Raw genomic sequence first — 20,018 nt, forward strand, 5'->3', positions numbered from 1 at the left:
AAAAATAAATTGTCTGACAAACTTCATATTGTACAGTGTACACGTTCGTAGTTCAATTTGGTTGATGCGTACATAGAACTCAAATCAAATTTGATTTGAGTTCTATGATGTGTGTAGTGTGCACAGCATACACGTGGAAAGTGATCTATTTGAGTCATTAGGGAAAACCCCGGCACTACCATCTCGTAATAGGTCGATCATACGGTTATCACGGATTTTCATTAATAAAACTTTTTGATTCAATTAGGGGAGTGTATAATGAGACACTTCCCTGATTCAGTTGAGGCCGGGAGACATTAGGCTGTACTGGAGCACGGATCCTCCGAAATTCTACCAAAAACCTCATGCTTGCCACTCATAATTTGAAAAAACACTTTTTTCTTTAATTTTGATACCGGTAGAACTAGAAGCCCCTAGGTGACACGAGATAATTATTTCACAATTTGTCGAAATTCCATTTAATAAGTCGAAATTGTGAAAAGATTCGTACTGGATTCAACGGTTTATACATCATCGTGTATATAAATTTAGAAAGTCCATATTAAGAATTTCGTTTCTTGTTCTGTTGAGAACATGTCCTGGCACCTGAGTATTTATTAACGGTTAGGCTAAAAAAAATGTTTCTCCGCTCTGCTGAGCTTAAAAGTTGCCCGGCCGGCCGCCTATCTACACTGTACATTACTATTTTTAAAATCGAGATCAATTTTACCATAACAGACCCGGCCGCTATAGAAATGAACTGTTTACAAATTTTATCATATTTTACAAAATGACCCGGCCGCAGCGGAGAAACAAGGTATCATTTTTGTTTAGCCTTAGTACAATTCGAATCGGGTCATGGATTTGGGGGCGAACGGTCCTTAAAATCATGGAATGAGACTGATCATGGAGACTATGAACCCTGCTGAGTCCCCTCTTCAAGTAAACGAACACAAGATGGATTGTAGTGTAAAACGATACTTGCGTCAATTTGTTTATTCATTCTGAACAGTTGTTACAAATGAAATTCTCATGAAACCGAACAATTAATGATAGAATGTGAAAAATCAGTGAAATATTGCCCATAATTCATATAAAACATCTACAGATGAGTCAAGTCTCTCGGCACCAATTACCTTACACATAATTTGAATAACATAAATATGAACACAAATCTGATATATAAATAAATTTAACATCATTCTAAACCGGTTATTTCTCTCCCCCAAACATATTGCCAAACTTTCCTGAACCTTGTTGAAATTGACGCATCATATTCTGAAGTCCATTCATACCACCTGAAAAATATAGACATTACTGATTATTTTACATCACCATAAAAAACCAGCTGGAATTGGGTCCTGCTATGGAACCAGGTCCTGAACTGTGGAACTGGATCCTGAACTGTGGTACAAGGTACTAAGCTGTGGAACTGGATCCTGAACTGTGGAACTAGGTACTGAACTGTGGAACTGGATCCCGAACTGTGGAACCGGGTTTCTGAACCATGGAACTGGATCCTAAACAGTTCTATTGAAATACAATATTTACCCATTTGTTGTAAAACACGTGGATCAATCACTTTCGCCATTTGTTGATTCAGTTTTGACATTTGAGCTGGATTCACTTTAGAGGCCATATCTCCACCTAGTAGGAAACATTAATGAAAAAAATATTGAAAAACAGACAGCGATAATCATTAAATAGATAGAGAGAAATAAGAATAAAGAGAAGATACAAACCACCTTTGAACAGTCCTTTAATTCCACCCATTTTCTTCACCATTTGCGCGAATTTTGTGTATTGAGCTAATAATTCTTTGACTTCGTTAATAGAAACTCCAGCTCCTCGAGCGACTCTTTGACATCTGCCGATTTGTCGACTGAATAATTTCGCTCCTTCGTGACTGTCTAATTCTATTAGAGAAAATACAACATACAATAGCATACAACCTGACGAGATTTACACAGTTCACTTCAATCTACTCTCTCATGCACATTGGATTGGTTACTACCCATTTGGGAATTCTTTTCTGGCGTGTTCTTTTCGACCAGAATACGCTCTGCTTATTTCCGAAATAGTATAATCTGAAAACCTGATAGAAGTGGCCGGTAGAGAGTTGTGTTTGTAATCTGGGATTATTTTTCCTTAACAGAAATACGTTCAATATAGAAACCTAGAACAGTAGAGGTTCCACTACGTAAGCAAGGCCCGATCTAAGCACTTGTCCGATTGCCCGGGACAAGTATATCGTCATAAGGGCAAGTATGTTATCATTATCACTTGTCCCCCGGGCTAGTGCAATTTTATGTCACATAGCTTTTTGCCAATCGATACAACAGTTGGACCGCTTGTGTAGGGCAAGTAGATTTTTGAGGGGGCAAGTAAAATTTCAGATATGCTTGCCCCAGGGCAAGTGGTTCTTATTCCTTAGATCGGACCCTGATTATGTATGTAACTATCGGTTATAAAGAACAGATTTTCTGGTGCCACCCTTCATTCTACTGTATATCTTATCTTATACCTTTATCATTCATACTGTCCATAATCGTCATGAGTTTCTTCAATCGTGCCATCGATTCCTGTTCATTTCCTTTAGTCATAAAATCACTGCTGAATCCGGGAATCATATTCTGAAATAATTCAACGTCTCGTATTCAACGTATCTACAGTTAACTGACAACCGGTTACTAGTGGCGAAACATGTTTCACTAACCATTATTTGACCGAAAGGCCCCATTTTCATTATATTCTGAAACTGTTCGTACATATCTCGTAATGTAAACTGCCCTGTAATGTAGAGAATCATAGAGTGAAAAAACACTGCCAAAAAAGAATTACCGGGTTCCGTAGCCGTTTGTGTGAAATCTTACCGTGTTTGATTTTATTCATCAATTCTTCGTTATCATCTAATTTCAATTCATTCACTTTATCGATCAACCCTTCAATATCTCCCATACCTGCGCGCGCGAGAAAAAAATACATCAATCCACTACATCATTCAACAGTTTAGAATTAACTCTTTAGAGTTAAAATATTGGAAATTTCCTGATTTTTACTTTTTGACTCAAACTTAACCCTGAACTGGGAAACCGATAGAATTTAGAAAGACACTTACCGAGAAGTTTACTGACGAATGGTTGAACTTTAAACGATTCGAAATCATCAATATGTTCACCGGTACCGATAAATATAACTGGACTATGAGTGGCTGCAACTCTAAAATACACAACGTCATATTTATTGATGAAACTTTGATAGCTTCAAGCTGTTGATGTTAGTTAGATACTTACGCACTCAGCGCACCTCCACCTTTAGCATGACCGTCTAATTTTGTGATAATAACTGACGCAACATCAACTTTATCTTTGAAAGCTTTCGCCTGAAAATCAACACGCAGTGATCGGTGATTCAGTGGTCAGAAAGGGCAGTCAATCATTGAAATATCATTACTATCTGATATATTTACCTGTGATTCACAAGCCTGTCCAATTGATGCATCCATTACAAACACTACATTATCCGGTGTCTAAATAAAATATGTTGAAATCAAGAATAGTATCATCGACGTTTGATCCTAGACTTGAAACTTTTACGTACAGAGGTTTGAAGAAAAAGCGTAAACAAATTTCGTTTCTTGTAAACAAGGAACTGATATATTACAAAATAGAAATATTTCTAAGTTTGTCTGGCGTTTTATCATCAATTATTGAATCTGTGAAATCCTGCAACTGTGATTACTATTGACACTTACAACAGCGTTAGAGACTTGTAACATTTCCTCAAACAGTGAATCCTCCTGTTTATGTCGGCCCGATGTATCAACGATCAGAATTTCGAAATTTTCCTGTTTGAATTTTTCGACACCTTCTTGCGCAATAATAACGGGATCTGTTTCCGTGTAACTATAACAACAAACAGAGAATCATTTAAAATGATGGGTCGTGCGAGGAATTCTGCGATGGTCGCGAACTTACCTTCCATAGAATGGAATTCGCGCTTTTGTGGCATTTTGTTTGAGCTGATCGAAAGCACCGGCTCGGAAAGTATCAGCACAAATTAAACATGTCTTCCATCCTTTCTTCATGTAGTGATACGCCAACTATTGAATAATCACAAACATCAAAAATAACAAACATCAAATCCGACACCCGCGTCTCAGTCATTTCAAAAGTGGTATTAAATCATAAGACTGGTCTTAAGTAGTTAAATTAGTAATAGAACCAAAATGAGTTCATACTTCAAACTAAGCCTTAACTGTGCAACTGCCTATGATGATACCTCTTTTATGTTTTGATATTTTCTTAAAAACAGTTTTTAAGTACATATCGAATTTTTTAATATATTTCTTTGATTTGTATTCAGATCTCATAGAACCAATCTATATTCTCCGTGGGGTAGCCAGTGAATTCTGGGACAGTTGGAAAACAAGTCATCTTATAATTCAATATTTTGAATTAGGATCTGCAGATCTAAGGTATCTAGATTAGGTAAGCAGAATCTACTGTAATAAAATAAAAACAAACCTTTGTACAAGTGGTAGTTTTTCCACTACCCTGTAAACCGACAAACATTATCACATTATTTTTGCCTTTAGTCGGCGTCCAAGCCTTAACACCAGGGTCAATCAGCTAGAAATAACAATAAAAACATTCTTTAGTAAATTGGAATTATTTCTTATCGGATGATGTTTTATTCAAAGAGATCGAAAAAAACACGAACCTTGACGAGTTCTTTGAAAACTGCAGATTGAATCATTCTTCGCTTATTTAAACCAGCAGCCATTTCATCAAAGTCAATAACAGATCTAAAACAGCAGCAAAATATTGAATGATCCCATTATTGAATGATCCACTTTATATCCAATTATCACACTGTAATCATAGTTACATTAATCTGTTATAACGTTCATGAAATTAAATGCGTATTAAATGATTATGTTGTAAATTATATTTGAAAATAAAGCATTCATTGCAGCTAAATATTTGTAAAAGATTTAACCAACACCAACTTTAACTCAAAGCTGTTGAATTCAGGACCCAGATGCCAAGTTTTTGTTGAATTTTGATGCTAAAGAGTTTGAACATTTGGGTCCTGAACTGTAGAACTGGATCCTGAACTGTGGAACTGGAATCCTCAGTTTAGTAGTTTACCTGACATTTTCTCTGAGTTTCTTAACTAGTTTAATATTGACATCGGCTTCGAGAAGAGCAGCACAAATCTCTTTAAGCATCGCATTTAAAACCTATCAATAGATTTAACGCAAATAAGATTTGAAATTTCAAAATATCGGGAAAACGTACGATCTTTAGATAAGAATATTAAACATACCTCTTCATTGATAATAGTAGCGTTGCTAAGAGACCTCAGAGCCGAGGTTATCTTACGTCCTAGATCCGCTAACACCATTTTACTGGTTTACGACTTTTCTTTTCAAGTTTAAATCGATATCAGTGCATATAGAAAAATCTGAAACCAAAATTGAGAACATTATTAGAACATGAAAATAAATAAATAACAAAATGTGAATAAACTAATGTTTGCCTAAATACATTGATTAAACAGAACATTATCAAAAAGCGCTTAGGTACAACTATAGTTCGGAACTTCAGTACCCGGCCTAAAGCTAGGAAATATTTGGATACTACCGGGGGAGGAGGGCACAAATGACTGAACTTGGATGCACGATGCAGCAGTTACATTCTTATTAATCTCTGAAGCTATTTATTGAAAGGTATTAAAAGATATAAAACCTTTTCTTATAGATACCAGGTATAGGTAATTTACCTATGCCTAGTATCTATAAGTAAATATCTTTACTAAAGTAGAATGAGCAAGAATAAAATGGATTGTAGTTTAAGTTGATTGATTGGAAGTGATCTAGAAGTTTCTTGGTTCCCTATTTTTCTCCTCATTCATCCATTTTCTCATAATCAAAAACTGTTCCATTCATTGAATTCAAATAGTTCATCAATACATCATCAACATCTCAAAAATTAGGCATCATTAAAATATAGAAAAGATAGATTCACGTAAAACATACGGAAATTATTTCACTTTCACTGTGCCAACCATTAATTCGCCGTACAGTGCTGCCACCTTGTACATAAAAACAATAAAGTGTAAATTGAATTGATTGCAGTGAAAGCGAAATATTTTTTTTGGTGTTTTTATTCTTAAAATGTTCATCAAGAGAATCGATTGTAAATTACAGCAATAATCCGGAGAATGGGTTCCCTTAGCCCCGACTTAAATAAAAATCTAATGTATTGTAGTTCCTGCTCGCGCCGATAGATGACGTTTCAATCGCAGAAATTTCTAGCAGCAGCATGGCCGACGCTCAAAAGGTAATTACGTTGAACCACATTTATTGATATTTACGCTAATCAAAATCTAATTAAATAGTTTCGAAATTTTGGTAACAATTGTGTAGATATTTTGAAGCTATTGAGTAATTTTCACGTAGATTCAGTTCACTGTAAACTGTTTTCATTTGTTAAATCGCAGACCGGTTTTTGACGTAGTCGCAATAATTATCGACCAAAAACGCCCAGATAAATTATCAATTTATTTTATATCTATCATATCACCTCTTGTGTATTTTTTTTCTGATATTGATCTTAATATGCTTCACAAAAAATTTATTTTTTTCCACTTCAGTCCAGATAGTGGTTTAAATCTTTTTGTTGACTTAACTTAAACTTCTCTCAATCAAGCAAAATTAAGACGGCCAGACAGGCTAAGCTAAAGGCGCACATTTGTGGAGTGGAGGCTTCCTTAGGTCCACAGAGCGCATCATATAGTTCTTTTATATGCTGGTAGGGGGAGGGGTTAATGCCCTATTGATCGGTCTCAATAAATTATTCTTCATCTGATTGACCGACGACTAATCTAACTGTTCTTTCTTTCAGCAGGAGGCAGTTGATCTGAAGAATAAAGGAAATGCCGCTTTACAAAGTGGTCAAGTAGAAGAAGCCATCAAACATTATACAGAGGCAATAAAATTAGATCCTAAGAATCATGTTCTATACAGTAATAGATCTGCAGCTTACGCTAAAGCCGGTTTATATGAGGAGGCTTTGAAAGATGGAACTGAGACGGTTGCCATGAAACCTGATTGGGGAAAGGTATGTTTGTCTGTAGTCGGTAAACCTGTCTGTCATTTAGTTTCATGATTGGATATTTTTAAGCAGATCCGATAGGTGCTGCAAGTGTCAAATTAGTCAGTAATCTGTCTGTCGTTTAGTTTCATGATCGGATATGTTTTAGCTCATCCGATTATAAATAGCTTACCGCCAACGATTATGTAACTAACTAGGGTAGAGAGGTGTTAACCCGCTGAAAATATTTGATGTCAATTTTTTTCAAGGTTTTTCTTGGTACAGTTTCATAAAAAGATTTTAGCTAAAATCTAAAAGTCTTGTAAATATTGAAAATACGAAGAAGCCAAAAATTTGAGTCGATCATTTTTGTGACAATCGACGCAGGTTAAAGTTATTTGTATCTTGTAAGTAGAGATGAAACTTATGAATTTTTGTTTTTGACAGGGTTATTCTCGTAAAGGAGCAGCACTCGCGTTCTTAGAGCGTTACGGTGAAGCTGAAAAAGTTTATTCCGAAGGTTTAAAACATGATCCTAACAATCAACAACTTCAGGACGGTCTTTACGATATGCAAGAGAAAAGTGATTATATCTTCGTGTGAAAATCCTTCCTCTATTCAAATCAGTATGAATTAACTGTTTCAATCGTTGTCATTTCAGTTGGTCGTCCCGGAAACCCATTTACCGGACCAAATTTCATCGCTAAATTACAAAACGATCCACGAACGCGAGATTTCCTGAAGGATCCTGAATTCATAAAAAAATTACAATCCGTTCAAAATAAACCGGATCCATCGTAAGTCTATGCTTCCTTAGGGAACCTGATTTGATTCAGTTCATTCATAGAAAAACTCTTAGATGTTCATAATCTAGATAAGTGAGTTGGTTAATTTCCAAATATCCATAATTCTTTGTCAAATTTGACTCCTGTGATAAAGTAGTTCATTTTCAATTGATGCCTTTGAACCCAGTGGTTTAAGGACTGTAGTACTCTGCAAAGATAAATTACTATTTGTCTCATATCATTAGATTAAAATAGTAATCACAGACCGTGGAACTGGATTCGGATTTTTAACTTAGAATATGTATGAATTATGATTTAGGTTATTACAAGATCCGCGAGTAATGACGGCTTTAAGTGTCGCGTTAGGCGTAGATTTAAACAACATTCCCGATGAACCTCCTCAGAGATCGAGTCCACCTCCACCCGCACAGAAACCGCAACCTACATCGGCTTCTACCGAGAAATCTGAACCGATGGAAGAGGAAGCTTCTGATAATCAAAAACAGGTACGGCGTAAACTCATCCGTCATCGGCGCAGCATCCAGTTTCATCAGCCGTTTAAACATTTCATGTGTTTTATATCGATTCATATTTCAGGCTTTGGAACAAAAAATGCTCGGAAATGAAGCTTACAAGAAAAAAGATTTCGAAACAGCGATGATTCATTACGAAAAAGCGATCGAATTAGATTCGGGGAATATTGTGTATTATTTGAATAAAGCTGGTGAGGAGAATATTGAATATTTCCTCTCCTCATATTTTGATGATGAAAGCTTCAATAAGTTGTTTATTAATTCCGTGTGTTTATATTTATTTTTCAGCTGTGTATTTCGAGAAGGGAGAATTTGAAGAATGTGTCGGCATTTGTGAAAAAGCTGTCGAAATCGGACGTGAAAATCGGGCCGATTATAAATTCATCGCAAAGTACGTTTGACCTTCTTATTAATTAGAAATATAGGGCTCACAGGGAACTCCTTGAAGACTCCTCCAAAACACTTTAAATTTAGGGAAAATCTTAACAAAAAAATTTCTGTGACATGGTTCGTTATCGGCAAAGTTATAGTCGGCAAAGAACCCAGAGAATCTAAGTTTATTTTATATTTTATACCAGTAGCATCACTAAACAAAAACATCTTCAGTTGGAATTGGTATTTTCTCCTTAAATGATCCTTGAAAACTTGATTTCTTGAAGTACCGATAAGTAAGGTATAAACCCTGATATGATTTGTTTGATATTTACAGAGCATACGCCCGGATAGGAAATACATTCTACAAAAAGAAAGACTATAAAAACGCTTTGAATTACTATAATAAATCATTATCCGAACACAGGGCGGCTGATGTGTTAAAAAAATCACAAGAGGTACGAAATGAATTTATAGAAATATGAGGAATTGAATTGTTCAGATTTTATTTCAAGAATTCGGTTTTCAGTGTAAAAAGATTATCGACGAAGAAGAAAGATTGGCATTCATCGACCCGGAAAAAGCAAATGAAGAAAAAGAAAAAGGAAATGATTTCTTCCAAAAGGGTTTGTTATTATAATAAGATTAATCCAGGTTTAGATTTCTGACAAGTCTAAGCTAATTTTGGTTCTATAACCAATCTAGCTGCTAAAGAACAGTCCTAAGATTTAAGTCCGTTTTAGGAGAACTAGTGGTTAAAATTGATAACTTTTGCACTTATTTTCACTATGATTCATGAATATATATATGGTGCAGGGGCCAGTTGCTTAAAAGTTGTTTAGATTTGACCAGTGGATCGTTGACGATTAAAATGCCATCGTCACTATGCTATTTGTCAGCCGGCTGTTCTTAAATCAACCTTTTAGCAACTTCAGCCCTTGGTTATAATAAGGATTAGTATTAACGGTAAACTTGGATTATTTGCAGGTGATTATGCTGCTGCTGTGACTCATTATACTCAGGCGATTAAACGTAATCCCGATGATTGTAAACTCTACAGTAACAGAGCCGCTAGTTACTCGAAACTAATGGAATTCAATCTAGCGTTGTCTGATTGCGAGAAATGTATCAAGTTAGATCCGACCTTCAGTAAGTATTTCACGAAATTGTTTCATTCCTAGTTTAGCAGAAACTGAATTAATGAAGGATTTCATCTATTTAATGAGTTATGCTTTTCCATGATGGATCTGGACACGGTAGACCAAAACCTTAACTCTGACACTGTTTTAAAAAAAGTTTTTCACAAAAATTATTTTATCTCTTTAATTCATTTCAACTTAAACTGAATAAATGAAGTTTAAATTCTTAGTAAATTCTGGAGTTCATGAATTTGAATAATTCCTGGAGTGTAAAACGTTTCTTCTGTTGTTTTGTATGTTTAAAGTAAAGGGATACCTGAGAAAGGGTTCGTGTTACTTAGCGTTGAAAGATTCAAATAAAGCACGTGTCGCTTTCATGAAAGCAAAAGAACTGGATCCGACTTGTCAGGTAAAAATTCCTATTCTCTTGATAGACACAAAGTTTTATTTTGTTCATCTCGCTCGTCGCTCGGATACATGCCCGGACGGAAAATTATTACTGATATTTTACCATTTTCGATGATTGGTTGATTTGTAGGAAGCTATCGATGGTATGAGTAAATGTTATATGACGTATCAAGACAACGACCCTGAAGCTATAAAGAAAAGAGCGATGCAAGATCCGGAAATACAAGCAATTCTTTCAGATCGGGCGATGCAGATGATCTTACAACAAATGCAAGAAAATCCAGAAGCCCTAAGAGAGTAAGTTTAAGTCTTGTTTACGATCCGCTATCTGCATCCCATCTGACAATCAAACAATGCGCTGTGCATAACCACCCCCTCCTTCAGACTATCAGCCATCCTTCCATAACTAATAGGAAAATAACACTCCATCTGAGCAGGTACCCTGTCCGAATCCGAGGCATCTTTGTTTGACAATAAATTACAGATATAGAGCATGTGCTTATTCCACGTCATCATACGCCACTGTTTCTGGTCAAACACAAAAACCAAACACCTCCGTAAACATTCTATCCGAATGCAAAGGAAATGAGTCGTGATTTTATATGATGGAAACATTTATTTGATGATTGGATTATTTCGTATTTCAGACACATGAATAACAAGGACATCGCAGCTAAAATTGAGAAATTAATGGAATGCGGTTTGATAGCAATTCGTTGATTATAAACCGGTAAGACAATGAAAATTGTGAAAACTACCAGAGATGTGAAACAGATGAATCAATGTATTAAATAGATCTATATCTCTTTCTAGAACTCATCGGACAAATTTGTGATAAAAACTAATTACAAAATAGATGGAGAAATGAATAAACCTGAATGTGAAAGTTGTAAATCACTTCACATAAAGTGTATAGACTATAGACTGATCGCTTCAATATTCATATGTTGCTTTAACGAATCATCGGATAATGATATAAATATTCATCCCTGATTAGCATTTATTTCCTAAAGATAAAAATATAAATTCATCTTGATACATTTATAATGTACTAACGTCAAACTCATTAAAGTCGTCATCCGTTTTTGAGTCAATTCAATAAGCGTCAAGTCGCCACTTGGATAAGTCATCAACATAATGATCATATCCCAAACTATAACGACTTAAATATGAGTTTGATAAATATATGTTTGTTTGCATACTTCGTATACAAACAACTGAAAACTTCCTCAGTCAATGTGAACAATGTGTTTATTGTACGTTTCATCTTGATTAACTGTGCAGACAAAATCTCAACATGTCGCGGTGTAAAGACGATTGAATTTGAAGCTATTATTTCTGTTTTGTCCAGTGCCTCACGGTTATAGATCAGTAGACGAGTCTAATTTCTAATACTACATCATCTGAACTATATGAATTGTGTTTGATTGTAGTGTCTGTCATGTGGTGATCCATTTTACAATAAAATTATGTTGAAAATATTGTAATCTGCGATATTTGGTTTTCAGGGAATTCAATATCGAATATATATGTACTCTTGGTCATTCTCTAATCCATCGAAAGTTATAATCTTCACTTAACCCGGCATCAATTACTTCAGATTACCGCGTTCCTGTCTTGACAATATAAGTCGTATTACTGCATTGTGATCACGACCCATCCCTAGCCTAGTAACAACTGGCTTTCCTCGCCATAAACCTGATCAATGATCAACTGTTTCCAACAAGAAATAAATTGTTTATATTTAACTGAATTTACATGAAACATATTTATTTCTATCACTTTATACATATTTACAATATTAACAACACATTACACATTGAACTTGTTGCTTAGGAACGGAGAAATAGATTCACGATCCAAGATGGCCCCCATCAGTTAACGATCGGATTAATCAGAAATTCGACTTTCTTCTACTTGTCGCGACGCTGGTATGTAAACTTGGAACGAATAATCGCTTCTCGCGAAAGAACCCTAAAACAAACGTAATTAACTCATTATTAATAACTGATTCAGTTGGGAAAATTCAAAATTTTGAAGAATTTCAACGGCTTACCGGATTTATAACGGAACAGTCGGATTGAGTGACCTTGAACGGATCGAATTTATCGGCGCAGACAATAAGATCGGGAAGAGGATAAACTCTCATCGCATTATCAAACGACCAATAAATCGGAGCCACGTGCAGAGGCAGCGGACTCAGGTGACCTTGACATATGATTGTTTTAGCAAACTGAAAGACGACATAGAACAGATACAGTCAATATTACTCAGATACAACTGGTGGAAATTCATCCAGTTTGGAGATTCTTAGATTTAAAAATAGATAGAAATTGTACCGGTAGAACTGAAGCAGATTAAAGTGGTTTGACTAATACAAGGATAACTAACGTGCATGGGTTTGACTATTAGAAGGATAACTTACGTGCATGGGTTTGACTATTAGAAGGATAACTTACGTGCATGGGTATATCAGCATCTTTAGGAAATTTCACGCAATTACGACACATTTTTGTAACTATATCCTCTCTATAAACGACAATCTCTTGAGTGCAATATTGAATTCTACATGGATTCGACGCGAAGAATACATTAGGAAATTTATCAGTCATTTCTTGTGTTATACAGCACGGAATTGGAGGCCTGAAATTGAAAACAAAACCACCTTACGGATATCCAGCATAGACACTCTACTATAATCCAGAGCTGGAATACTAACCGCGGAGCAATCAACGATGGGCCAGGATCCTGTGGACCGGGTACAAACACAAATTTACTCGATTCAATAATACTCGGAAATTCAAGGATAAGTTTTGTGAAAGTTTTGAAACAATCTGAAATGATAAATTATAAAGTTGTAAATAGCGAGGACGAGCGCCGCTGCTGAAGAGCTTTAAAATATCGAAAATACATCTTACCTTTTAATAGTTTAGCGTGATTGCTGCTTCCGGCCGGTTTCGATGTGAAATTACCGGTAAAAACAAAACAAACGGGAGGAACTTCGGAATAACCAGTGAACAATACACGCAACTTCTCCAGTACCTGCATATACGCAATACAATTCTCATTTACATTCAACAATAACAACATCAGATGGTTTATATTTAATGAGTCTTTTACCTTTAAATCGTCCAACCAAACATCGGATAAAAATACGATCATTGCATCTTCATTTTCCTTTTCGATGTTCTGTAGTTTAACCGATGCTTTCACCGAGGTCGCAGATTGACCTCCGAAAAAATTAATATTTCCAAAGTAAGCCCTGTGTACGAATATAGAGAACATCGTTGACAACACCAGATAGAAACGTGAATAAAATTAAACTCATCCAAATTACGACTGTTTGATCGCTTCACCTCGTGGTTTTAGCCGGTTCCGGAGGCGGGAATCCAAATGCGGTTACGTGAAAAATCTCGTCTTCATACCAGCCTTCGGCTAATACAAAACAATTCTCCGTAAATAAACCGCTATGAAAATTCTAACATTCGTCAAGAAATGAAATCAAAACCATCTGAATCTGTGAAATATGTTTAAAATTATTAAAAGGATACGGCTTGTTTCAGATCTAATTGTACAGCACCAGTTGGATCCTCTAAAAACCATTTACCCTGTAATTCATACATAATCAATGTTCAGTATCTAAAAATCTCTAGAGAAACATCACAGAATATTGGAATAAATTGCTAGTATTTTTACCTCTTTCATCTGAGTGAGCATTCCTAGAGAAATAATCTCTCCAAGTTTAGCAGAACTTCCTAACAAATATTCAATCGGTTGTAACTAAAATGATGAAATATGAAAGACACCTGAAACCAGGTAAAATAGACAGCGTATCGAAGTTATCCCTAAGGATAAGTCCTTAACTCAGAACTGTGATGATACTGATACAGGTATCTACCTTGAATTTTTTACTCTGCTCAGATGCGTGTGTTCCTGGTATCGGTGGGGTGAATAGATCATGGCGTGAAGTCCTCTGAAAATGCAAGAGAAAATCATTTAATTAGTGAAGTTTCTCCACTGTCTTCTAACTGAAAAGCTGGAAACCATATTTACTTGAAGTAAAACTGCATATCTCTCCTTGAATAAAGACGTTTTTGCTTTTGCATCTCCATATAAACCTGGTACCTGAACGCCTAGCATCTTCTCCCTATCAATTAAAAATCATATACTGGAACCAGTTGATCAAACACTGGTTTCAAACTGTATCAATGAGTAACCGGTGCAGGGTGTAGTACACTGTAATAGTAAAACTTACTTGATGAATTTTTTCCGATCTGGATTATACAGAAAACGTGGAATCTCAAAAGCATCGATTACAGAAAATATTTTATCACTGAAATATAGAACAATGATTGAAAGGTATGAATCTGATGGAAGATACGGAACCACGTGATGCTTTATACAGATACCTCTCTTCATCCTGTTCTGCATTACATTCTTCAATAGCGATCTCACATATTGATTTATCAATCATAGTCGATGATACTATAAAACAATTTCAATGAGGAAGCAAGTAGAATACTCAGCAGGGACAGGGAGGGAGGGTCACGATAGGTAGAACACAATATCCGTGTTGACGCGATGAGGAGAGAATCCCACAATGATAATAAAAAGTCCGAAAATGAAACTTATTCCTGAAGATGACTATTAGGATATAGTCGAAACGTTGAAATAAACTACTATCTCGAAGTTTCATTTTCGGACTTTTTATTATCATTGTGGGATTCTCTCCTCAGGGAGGGAGGGTTTTGGCCCGGGGGTGGTGGGGTAGAAAGACTCACATTGCTGTTTTTGAATTGCTTCGATAATTCGATCAAGGTTTTCCACTTGTTGGACTTCATTGAATGGTGTTAAAACTTCAACAATATATTTGGTAGCGTCGCTTAAAAAATCAATAAGTTCACACTTTTGGCATTCGATTCATCATACAATAAATTTTGATTGATTAATAAATCATTGCTTGTACCAATCTAAACGCAGTATTTCTATTCACATTTAACAAAGTATTTGAAACGATCAATATAAAACATGACACGAACCTCCTCAGTGTAAATCCATGCATTTTAAAGCAAGAAGACACCTTACTTCTAAAACTAGACATCTTCGAATGTTTGTAAGGCCCGCGCCACGGTCCCGGCCCGCGTTGTTAGGTGAGAGTCCATGTACGTATTTTATGGCAGCCGAACAACTCGCTTCTCTGTGCGGCCTTTGTTGTCGAATCTAGACTGGTTGCCCGTCCCATAATTGAAGATAGAGACCGGTAACCAGTCTAGTGTCGAATCCTTTCAACGAAATAAAACAGCGTGGACCCGCCTCAAATGGTTTCAGGGGTCTGCAATACGACCCCTAAAGTTGTCTCTTTTCCCTTTGTCTCGACCCGATTTTTGAATCAGATCGACGGCACCGCGGGGGTCTCGGTTAGCCGGGGCGGTCGGGGTCATGGAAACATTTTTACCGATTTCAAGAACATTACTAAGAAAAAATACTACAAGTAAAAACTGAAGATTCGACAACAATAAAGTCTTTTTTTTGTGAGAAACAGTGAAACTCGGCACGTTTACCTCCGTTGAGACGATTATGACGCCTGATACGATAGAAAACAGGCTTCGGGGCGGCACGGCCTGAAAGAGAGAATCGTGTCTCGACCTTATGCGAAAATGAGTTGACATTTTATTTGATCACGTCGCTTTTCGTTGACATCGGTCTCGCAAAAGTTTCAGAGCTGTCTTTCTAAACGAACTATTTACAATACAGCACAAGAAAAAGTTAGACGAATAATTCAAGGGTGGAAAAAGCGCGAAGTTCAGTGTTTCAAAATACCAATAATTGCGCGGAATAGGAGGCCAAGACTTGGGCTCGCGTGGCCATGCTGTGTCATATCATTGCTCAAAGGCACATCCCGCGGCGGCTTCAGCCCGCTAGTAGAGCCGAATATCGCGCGGGTGCCCGGCGTTTGTAACTGGGCAGCGCTCTGGAATCACGGTCCAATTTTGGTTGTTCAAACCTTATTATGCTTTAAGCCTCTACAAAAAATCAATGATTGACATTCCGAATTCATGTCACATGTATGTCAGGTGTTAAAAATTCAGTTACTGTTATTTCAGAAACTTCGACGCGCACGGCGAGTTTCTAGTCAGGTGGTGTGGGGTGGTTTCATTGGATCACTTTCACTTAATCAAAACCTTTATTGAAATAGAACAAAACTGAGGACCGAATACTTCTATCAAATTTTTCTTTTGTGTGTGAAATACAACCATAGACTCTAAAACAATTCACAATCAACCTACGTAGTAGCTCACAACGTAAATCACAACTTACAATTAGTAAATTATAAATAATCACAAATAAAGACGATGAGTTAGGCGAGTTCATTTGTTGACCACTTCATTTCGTTGACATCGGTCTCGTATTAGTTTCAGAGCTGTTTTCCTAAACGCATCATTCACAATACAGTACAGGAAAAAATTAGATGCAGAATTCAACATAGGAAAAAAGGCGCTGACAATTGCACGGAAATACCACCAATTAGCTGGTAAGGAAGGTAAAGACTTGAAAGTTGATCGCATGTGATTATATACCGTCGCGATAGAGCCGGGTGTTTCAAAAAAAATAAACACCAACACAACCGATATCGCCATTTTAGTAGCTTTGATATCAATATTTCTATTTTTATCCTCACCCCCGTGTGAGGTGAAATCTTCTTTACGTTTAGCCTGAATTTGTCGCAGTTTTACTATCATAATTGTATTGAAAATAATCATTATTGTAATCGGTATGTATTCTTTGATAATTGGTCCATAAACAGAAGTCACATTTGATATAGTTTTCGATTGTGTTCCACTTTTACTACGGATGCGATCCGAGCATTCGCCCCTATCATAATGAACTCCATCAATGGTAGCAAAATATGGCGATTCAATCAGTCCAAAGAACACGAAGCCTACAATTATTAAGACATTGATTCGAAATCTTGTAATAGCTCTTTTGGCAAAAAATGGAAATAGAATCGATAAAGTTCGTTGTACGACGACACCGACAGTTATCCAGTTGCGTGTTATTTGAGATGCATAACGTGGAATGCGTGCTATTAGAGAAATCCACGGCAAATCCCCGGGCCTACTAAAACCAGCGAGTCCATAATTTCCTCGTATTAGCCATGCTAGTATGATTCGCACTGGTCCTTGTATCGCGCGCCAGATCAAAAACATGATGTCCATAATAGCCAAACAGCGTAAAAGATAAAACGAGATGTAAGTTGAACTCAATACATTTAATGTAACGACAATTAAACTGTTTAACGGAACGCCGAATAACATGACGAAGATGGATGACACGTGCATAGATACTGTGTATGTGTTCTGGAATGTAAAATCCCAACATTTATCGTGTTCCGATGAGACATCGGATTGAGTCGTCAAGTTTCCGTCCATAGGAGCGGATGATGTCGCCGTCCGATCTACTCTGCGCGCGAGAGAAATAGATTGTGTCTGGTGTCGACCGAACCATAATTAGCGGCTGCAGCGATATCAGTATCAGTGTTACATTGAATACAATACATTACATGTCACAAATATTTCTAAATCTGAGTTTAGATCTCTATCAGCAGAAACATACTATGAAATTAAAACTATTTTTATACCACTAATTGGTGATGCACAGGTATGCACGATATCAACCACAGTGAGTTAAACAGTTTACTGCATTCCTCAACATCAGGATAATATCGGCCATCATCATTTACAATTGAGAACTGCAGCGACCTTGGAAATTCTCTAGCAGCCAACCAACTTTGAGCAACTGGCCCCAGAACTTTGTTGTGTAGTAGGCTCGGGTTCGAGTCCCGCGAGGGCTAAGAACAGGATGGTTGGTTGCATAGTTTGAGGGTTAATGGTCAGGTAGGGTTAAGACTGTGGCCAAACAAGCGTAAGGTTAGGCTTGAGGTTATCTGCTATTGGAATCAGTTTTCAGCCAGCGATACCCGTGCAAATTCAACCTGTTTTCACTAGGACTCTTTACGACTCGCGGGCAATCCTTAATCCTAAATAATGAATTTGAGTTATCTTTTTTATAAGAAAAAGACTTCATTTCTTATGTATTTTGTTAGCGGCATCAATGATTATTAAAAAGGTCATCAATGTAGAATATTACATGAATATACACGATCAAAACATAAAAACAAACATTTTCTGCATGGTCTCAAAAATAGCGATGGATGACTTATCCAAGTGAAGATTTATATTTAGAAAATTGAATTGTGCAGTGGAACCTCGTTACAAGGAACTTCATCGGACCAGAAAATATGTTCGTTATAACCGATAGTTCGCTATATTCAGTATGAAATTGTCTTACTTCGGGACAAAATTCGGCGAAATTTGTTATCATCCGATGATGAATCGTTATACCCGAGTTCGTTATACAGGGGTCGACCGACGTTCGTTGTGACCTATCCGGTGACGAATGAACCGAGTTATTTTGCAGAATGAATCAGATGAACTTTGAGGTTTTCTCTGCGATATAAGTGTAAATAGAAAGATTATATTGTAAGGTCCGCACCAAGATCCCGACCCGCGTTGTTAGGTTTAAGTCCGGGTACGTTTTTTTTATGTCAGCCGATCAACTCGCTTCCCTGCTCCGCCTTCCCTGTGATATTGGTGTCGAATCCCGAAACTACCATCTAAGGCAACGGCCTGATGTGTAATGTAAGTGAATATGCAGCTATAAACGCAATGAAAGAGAGTGCACTGGTTGTCTACCCCCGAATTTTTTCACGCCCGATTTTTAACTAAATTTCACCGATCGATAATCCGCCCCGGGCCACCGGAGAACTCAGTGCGAAGTGAGAAATAAACGAGGATGCTCCGATACTGAAATATTCAAAATTCTACGCAGACCGCCTTGCGGGCTCGCGTGGCCATGCTGTGTCATATCATTGCTCAAAGGCACATCCCGCGGCGGCTTCAGCCCGCTAGTAGAGCCGAATATCGCGCGGTTGCCCGGCGTTTGTAACTGGGCAGCGCTCTGGAATCACGGTCCAATTTTTGTTGTTCAAACCTTATTATGCTTTAAGCCTCTACAAAAAATCAATGATTGACATTCCGAATTCATGTCACACGTATGTCAGGTGTTTAAAATTCAGTTACTGTTATTTCAGAAACGTCGACGCGCACGGCGAGTTTCTAGTCAGGTGGTGTGGGGTGGTTTCATTGGATCACTTTCACTTAATCAAAACCTTTATTGAAATAGAACAAAACTGAGGACCGAATACTTCTATCAAATGTTTTTTAGTTTTTTAGTTTAATTAAATACAACCATGGACTCTAAAACAACTCACTAAGAGTCCTTGATACAATCAACCTACGTAGTAGCTCACAACGTAAATCAAAACTTACAATTAGTAAATTATAAATAATCACAAATAAAGACGATGAGTTAGGCGAGTTCATTTGATGACCACTTCATTTCGTTGACATCGGTCTCGTATTAGTTTCAGAGCTGTTTTCCTAAACGCATCATTCACAATACAGTACAGGAAAAAATTAGATGCAGAATTCAACATAGGAAAAAAGGCGCTGACAATTGCACGGAAATACCACCAATTAGCTGGTAAGGAAGGTAAAGACTTGAAAGTTGATCGCATGTGATTATATACCGTCGCGATAGAGCCGGGTGTTTCAAAAAAAATAAACACCAACACAACCGATA

The 20,018-nt window shown here is 36.8% G+C and overlaps 3 protein-coding genes across 5 annotated transcripts; 1 reads left to right on the plus strand and 2 right to left on the minus strand.

The window, feature by feature from the left end:
* Positions 1-948: 948 nt before the first annotated feature.
* Positions 949-6,074, minus strand: LOC141901710 (signal recognition particle subunit SRP54). 2 transcript variants are annotated; one of them, XM_074789144.1, is made up of 16 exons: positions 6,023-6,074; positions 5,311-5,448; positions 5,133-5,224; positions 4,702-4,786; positions 4,506-4,610; positions 3,957-4,081; positions 3,734-3,884; positions 3,449-3,508; positions 3,273-3,361; positions 3,098-3,198; positions 2,853-2,939; positions 2,696-2,769; positions 2,504-2,612; positions 1,725-1,895; positions 1,531-1,626; positions 949-1,277 (listed from the first exon to the last, which is right to left on the minus strand). In XM_074789144.1, the coding sequence occupies exons 2-16, from the start codon at positions 5,386-5,388 to the stop codon at positions 1,192-1,194; spliced, it is 1,509 nt and encodes a 502-aa protein (XP_074645245.1). In that variant the 5' UTR covers positions 5,389-5,448; positions 6,023-6,074; the 3' UTR covers positions 949-1,191. The 2 variants fall into 2 exon arrangements, with proteins under 2 accessions (XP_074645245.1, XP_074645237.1); XM_074789136.1 differs by having other exon boundaries at positions 1,722-1,895.
* A 221-nt stretch (positions 6,075-6,295) lies between these two features.
* On the plus strand, positions 6,296-11,803 carry LOC141912198 (stress-induced-phosphoprotein 1-like). Of its 2 annotated transcripts, none has more exons than XM_074803415.1 (14): positions 6,296-6,326; positions 6,891-7,106; positions 7,527-7,662; positions 7,741-7,876; positions 8,184-8,370; positions 8,462-8,588; positions 8,686-8,788; positions 9,107-9,227; positions 9,299-9,395; positions 9,757-9,918; positions 10,214-10,317; positions 10,447-10,613; positions 10,964-11,046; positions 11,130-11,803. In XM_074803415.1, the coding sequence occupies exons 1-13, from the start codon at positions 6,309-6,311 to the stop codon at positions 11,034-11,036; spliced, it is 1,647 nt and encodes a 548-aa protein (XP_074659516.1). In that variant the 5' UTR covers positions 6,296-6,308; the 3' UTR covers positions 11,037-11,046; positions 11,130-11,803. The 2 variants fall into 2 exon arrangements, with proteins under 2 accessions (XP_074659516.1, XP_074659524.1); XM_074803423.1 differs by having other exon boundaries at positions 6,299-6,326; positions 6,894-7,106.
* A 296-nt stretch (positions 11,804-12,099) lies between these two features.
* LOC141908699 (DNA polymerase epsilon subunit 2-like) lies at positions 12,100-15,453 on the minus strand. The gene is made up of 15 exons (XM_074798851.1): positions 15,356-15,453; positions 15,098-15,198; positions 14,726-14,801; positions 14,572-14,649; positions 14,370-14,463; positions 14,215-14,289; positions 14,013-14,096; positions 13,868-13,924; positions 13,673-13,794; positions 13,437-13,578; positions 13,235-13,358; positions 13,036-13,150; positions 12,776-12,959; positions 12,373-12,549; positions 12,100-12,290 (listed from the first exon to the last, which is right to left on the minus strand). Exons 1-15 carry the CDS (start codon positions 15,415-15,417, stop codon positions 12,207-12,209), a joined length of 1,575 nt encoding a protein of 524 aa, XP_074654952.1. The 5' UTR covers positions 15,418-15,453; the 3' UTR covers positions 12,100-12,206.
* Positions 15,454-20,018: the final 4,565 nt, after the last annotated feature.

The sequence above is a fragment of the Tubulanus polymorphus genome, chromosome 1, assembly GCF_964204645.1.
Source record: "Tubulanus polymorphus chromosome 1, tnTubPoly1.2, whole genome shotgun sequence".
Lineage (NCBI taxonomy): Eukaryota > Metazoa > Nemertea > Palaeonemertea > Tubulaniformes > Tubulanidae > Tubulanus > Tubulanus polymorphus.

Bases quoted from the DNA above. Each gene is read 5' to 3' on its own strand.
- LOC141908699 (XM_074798851.1), bottom strand. From the start codon at position 15,417: ATGTCTAGTTTTAGAAGTAAGGTGTCTTCTTGCTTTAAAATGCATGGA. The intron at 14,650-14,725 runs GTATCTGTATAA...TCTATATTTCAG, and splicing joins GCAGAACAGGATGAAGAGAG to TGATAAAATATTTTCTGTAA. The intron at 14,097-14,214 runs GTAGATACCTGT...TCATCATTTTAG, and splicing joins AGCAGAGTAAAAAATTCAAG to TTACAACCGATTGAATATTT.
- LOC141912198 (XM_074803415.1), top strand. The intron at 7,107-7,526 runs GTATGTTTGTCT...TGTTTTTGACAG, and splicing joins TGAAACCTGATTGGGGAAAG to GGTTATTCTCGTAAAGGAGC. The intron at 8,371-8,461 runs GTACGGCGTAAA...TTCATATTTCAG, and splicing joins CTTCTGATAATCAAAAACAG to GCTTTGGAACAAAAAATGCT.
- LOC141901710 (XM_074789136.1), bottom strand. From the start codon at position 5,388: ATGGTGTTAGCGGATCTAGGACGTAAGATAACCTCGGCTCTGAGGTCT. The intron at 3,885-3,956 runs GTAAGTTCGCGA...TTGTTGTTATAG, and splicing joins CGAATTCCATTCTATGGAAG to TTACACGGAAACAGATCCCG. The intron at 3,362-3,448 runs GTAAATATATCA...GTTGATTTTCAG, and splicing joins GACAGGCTTGTGAATCACAG to GCGAAAGCTTTCAAAGATAA.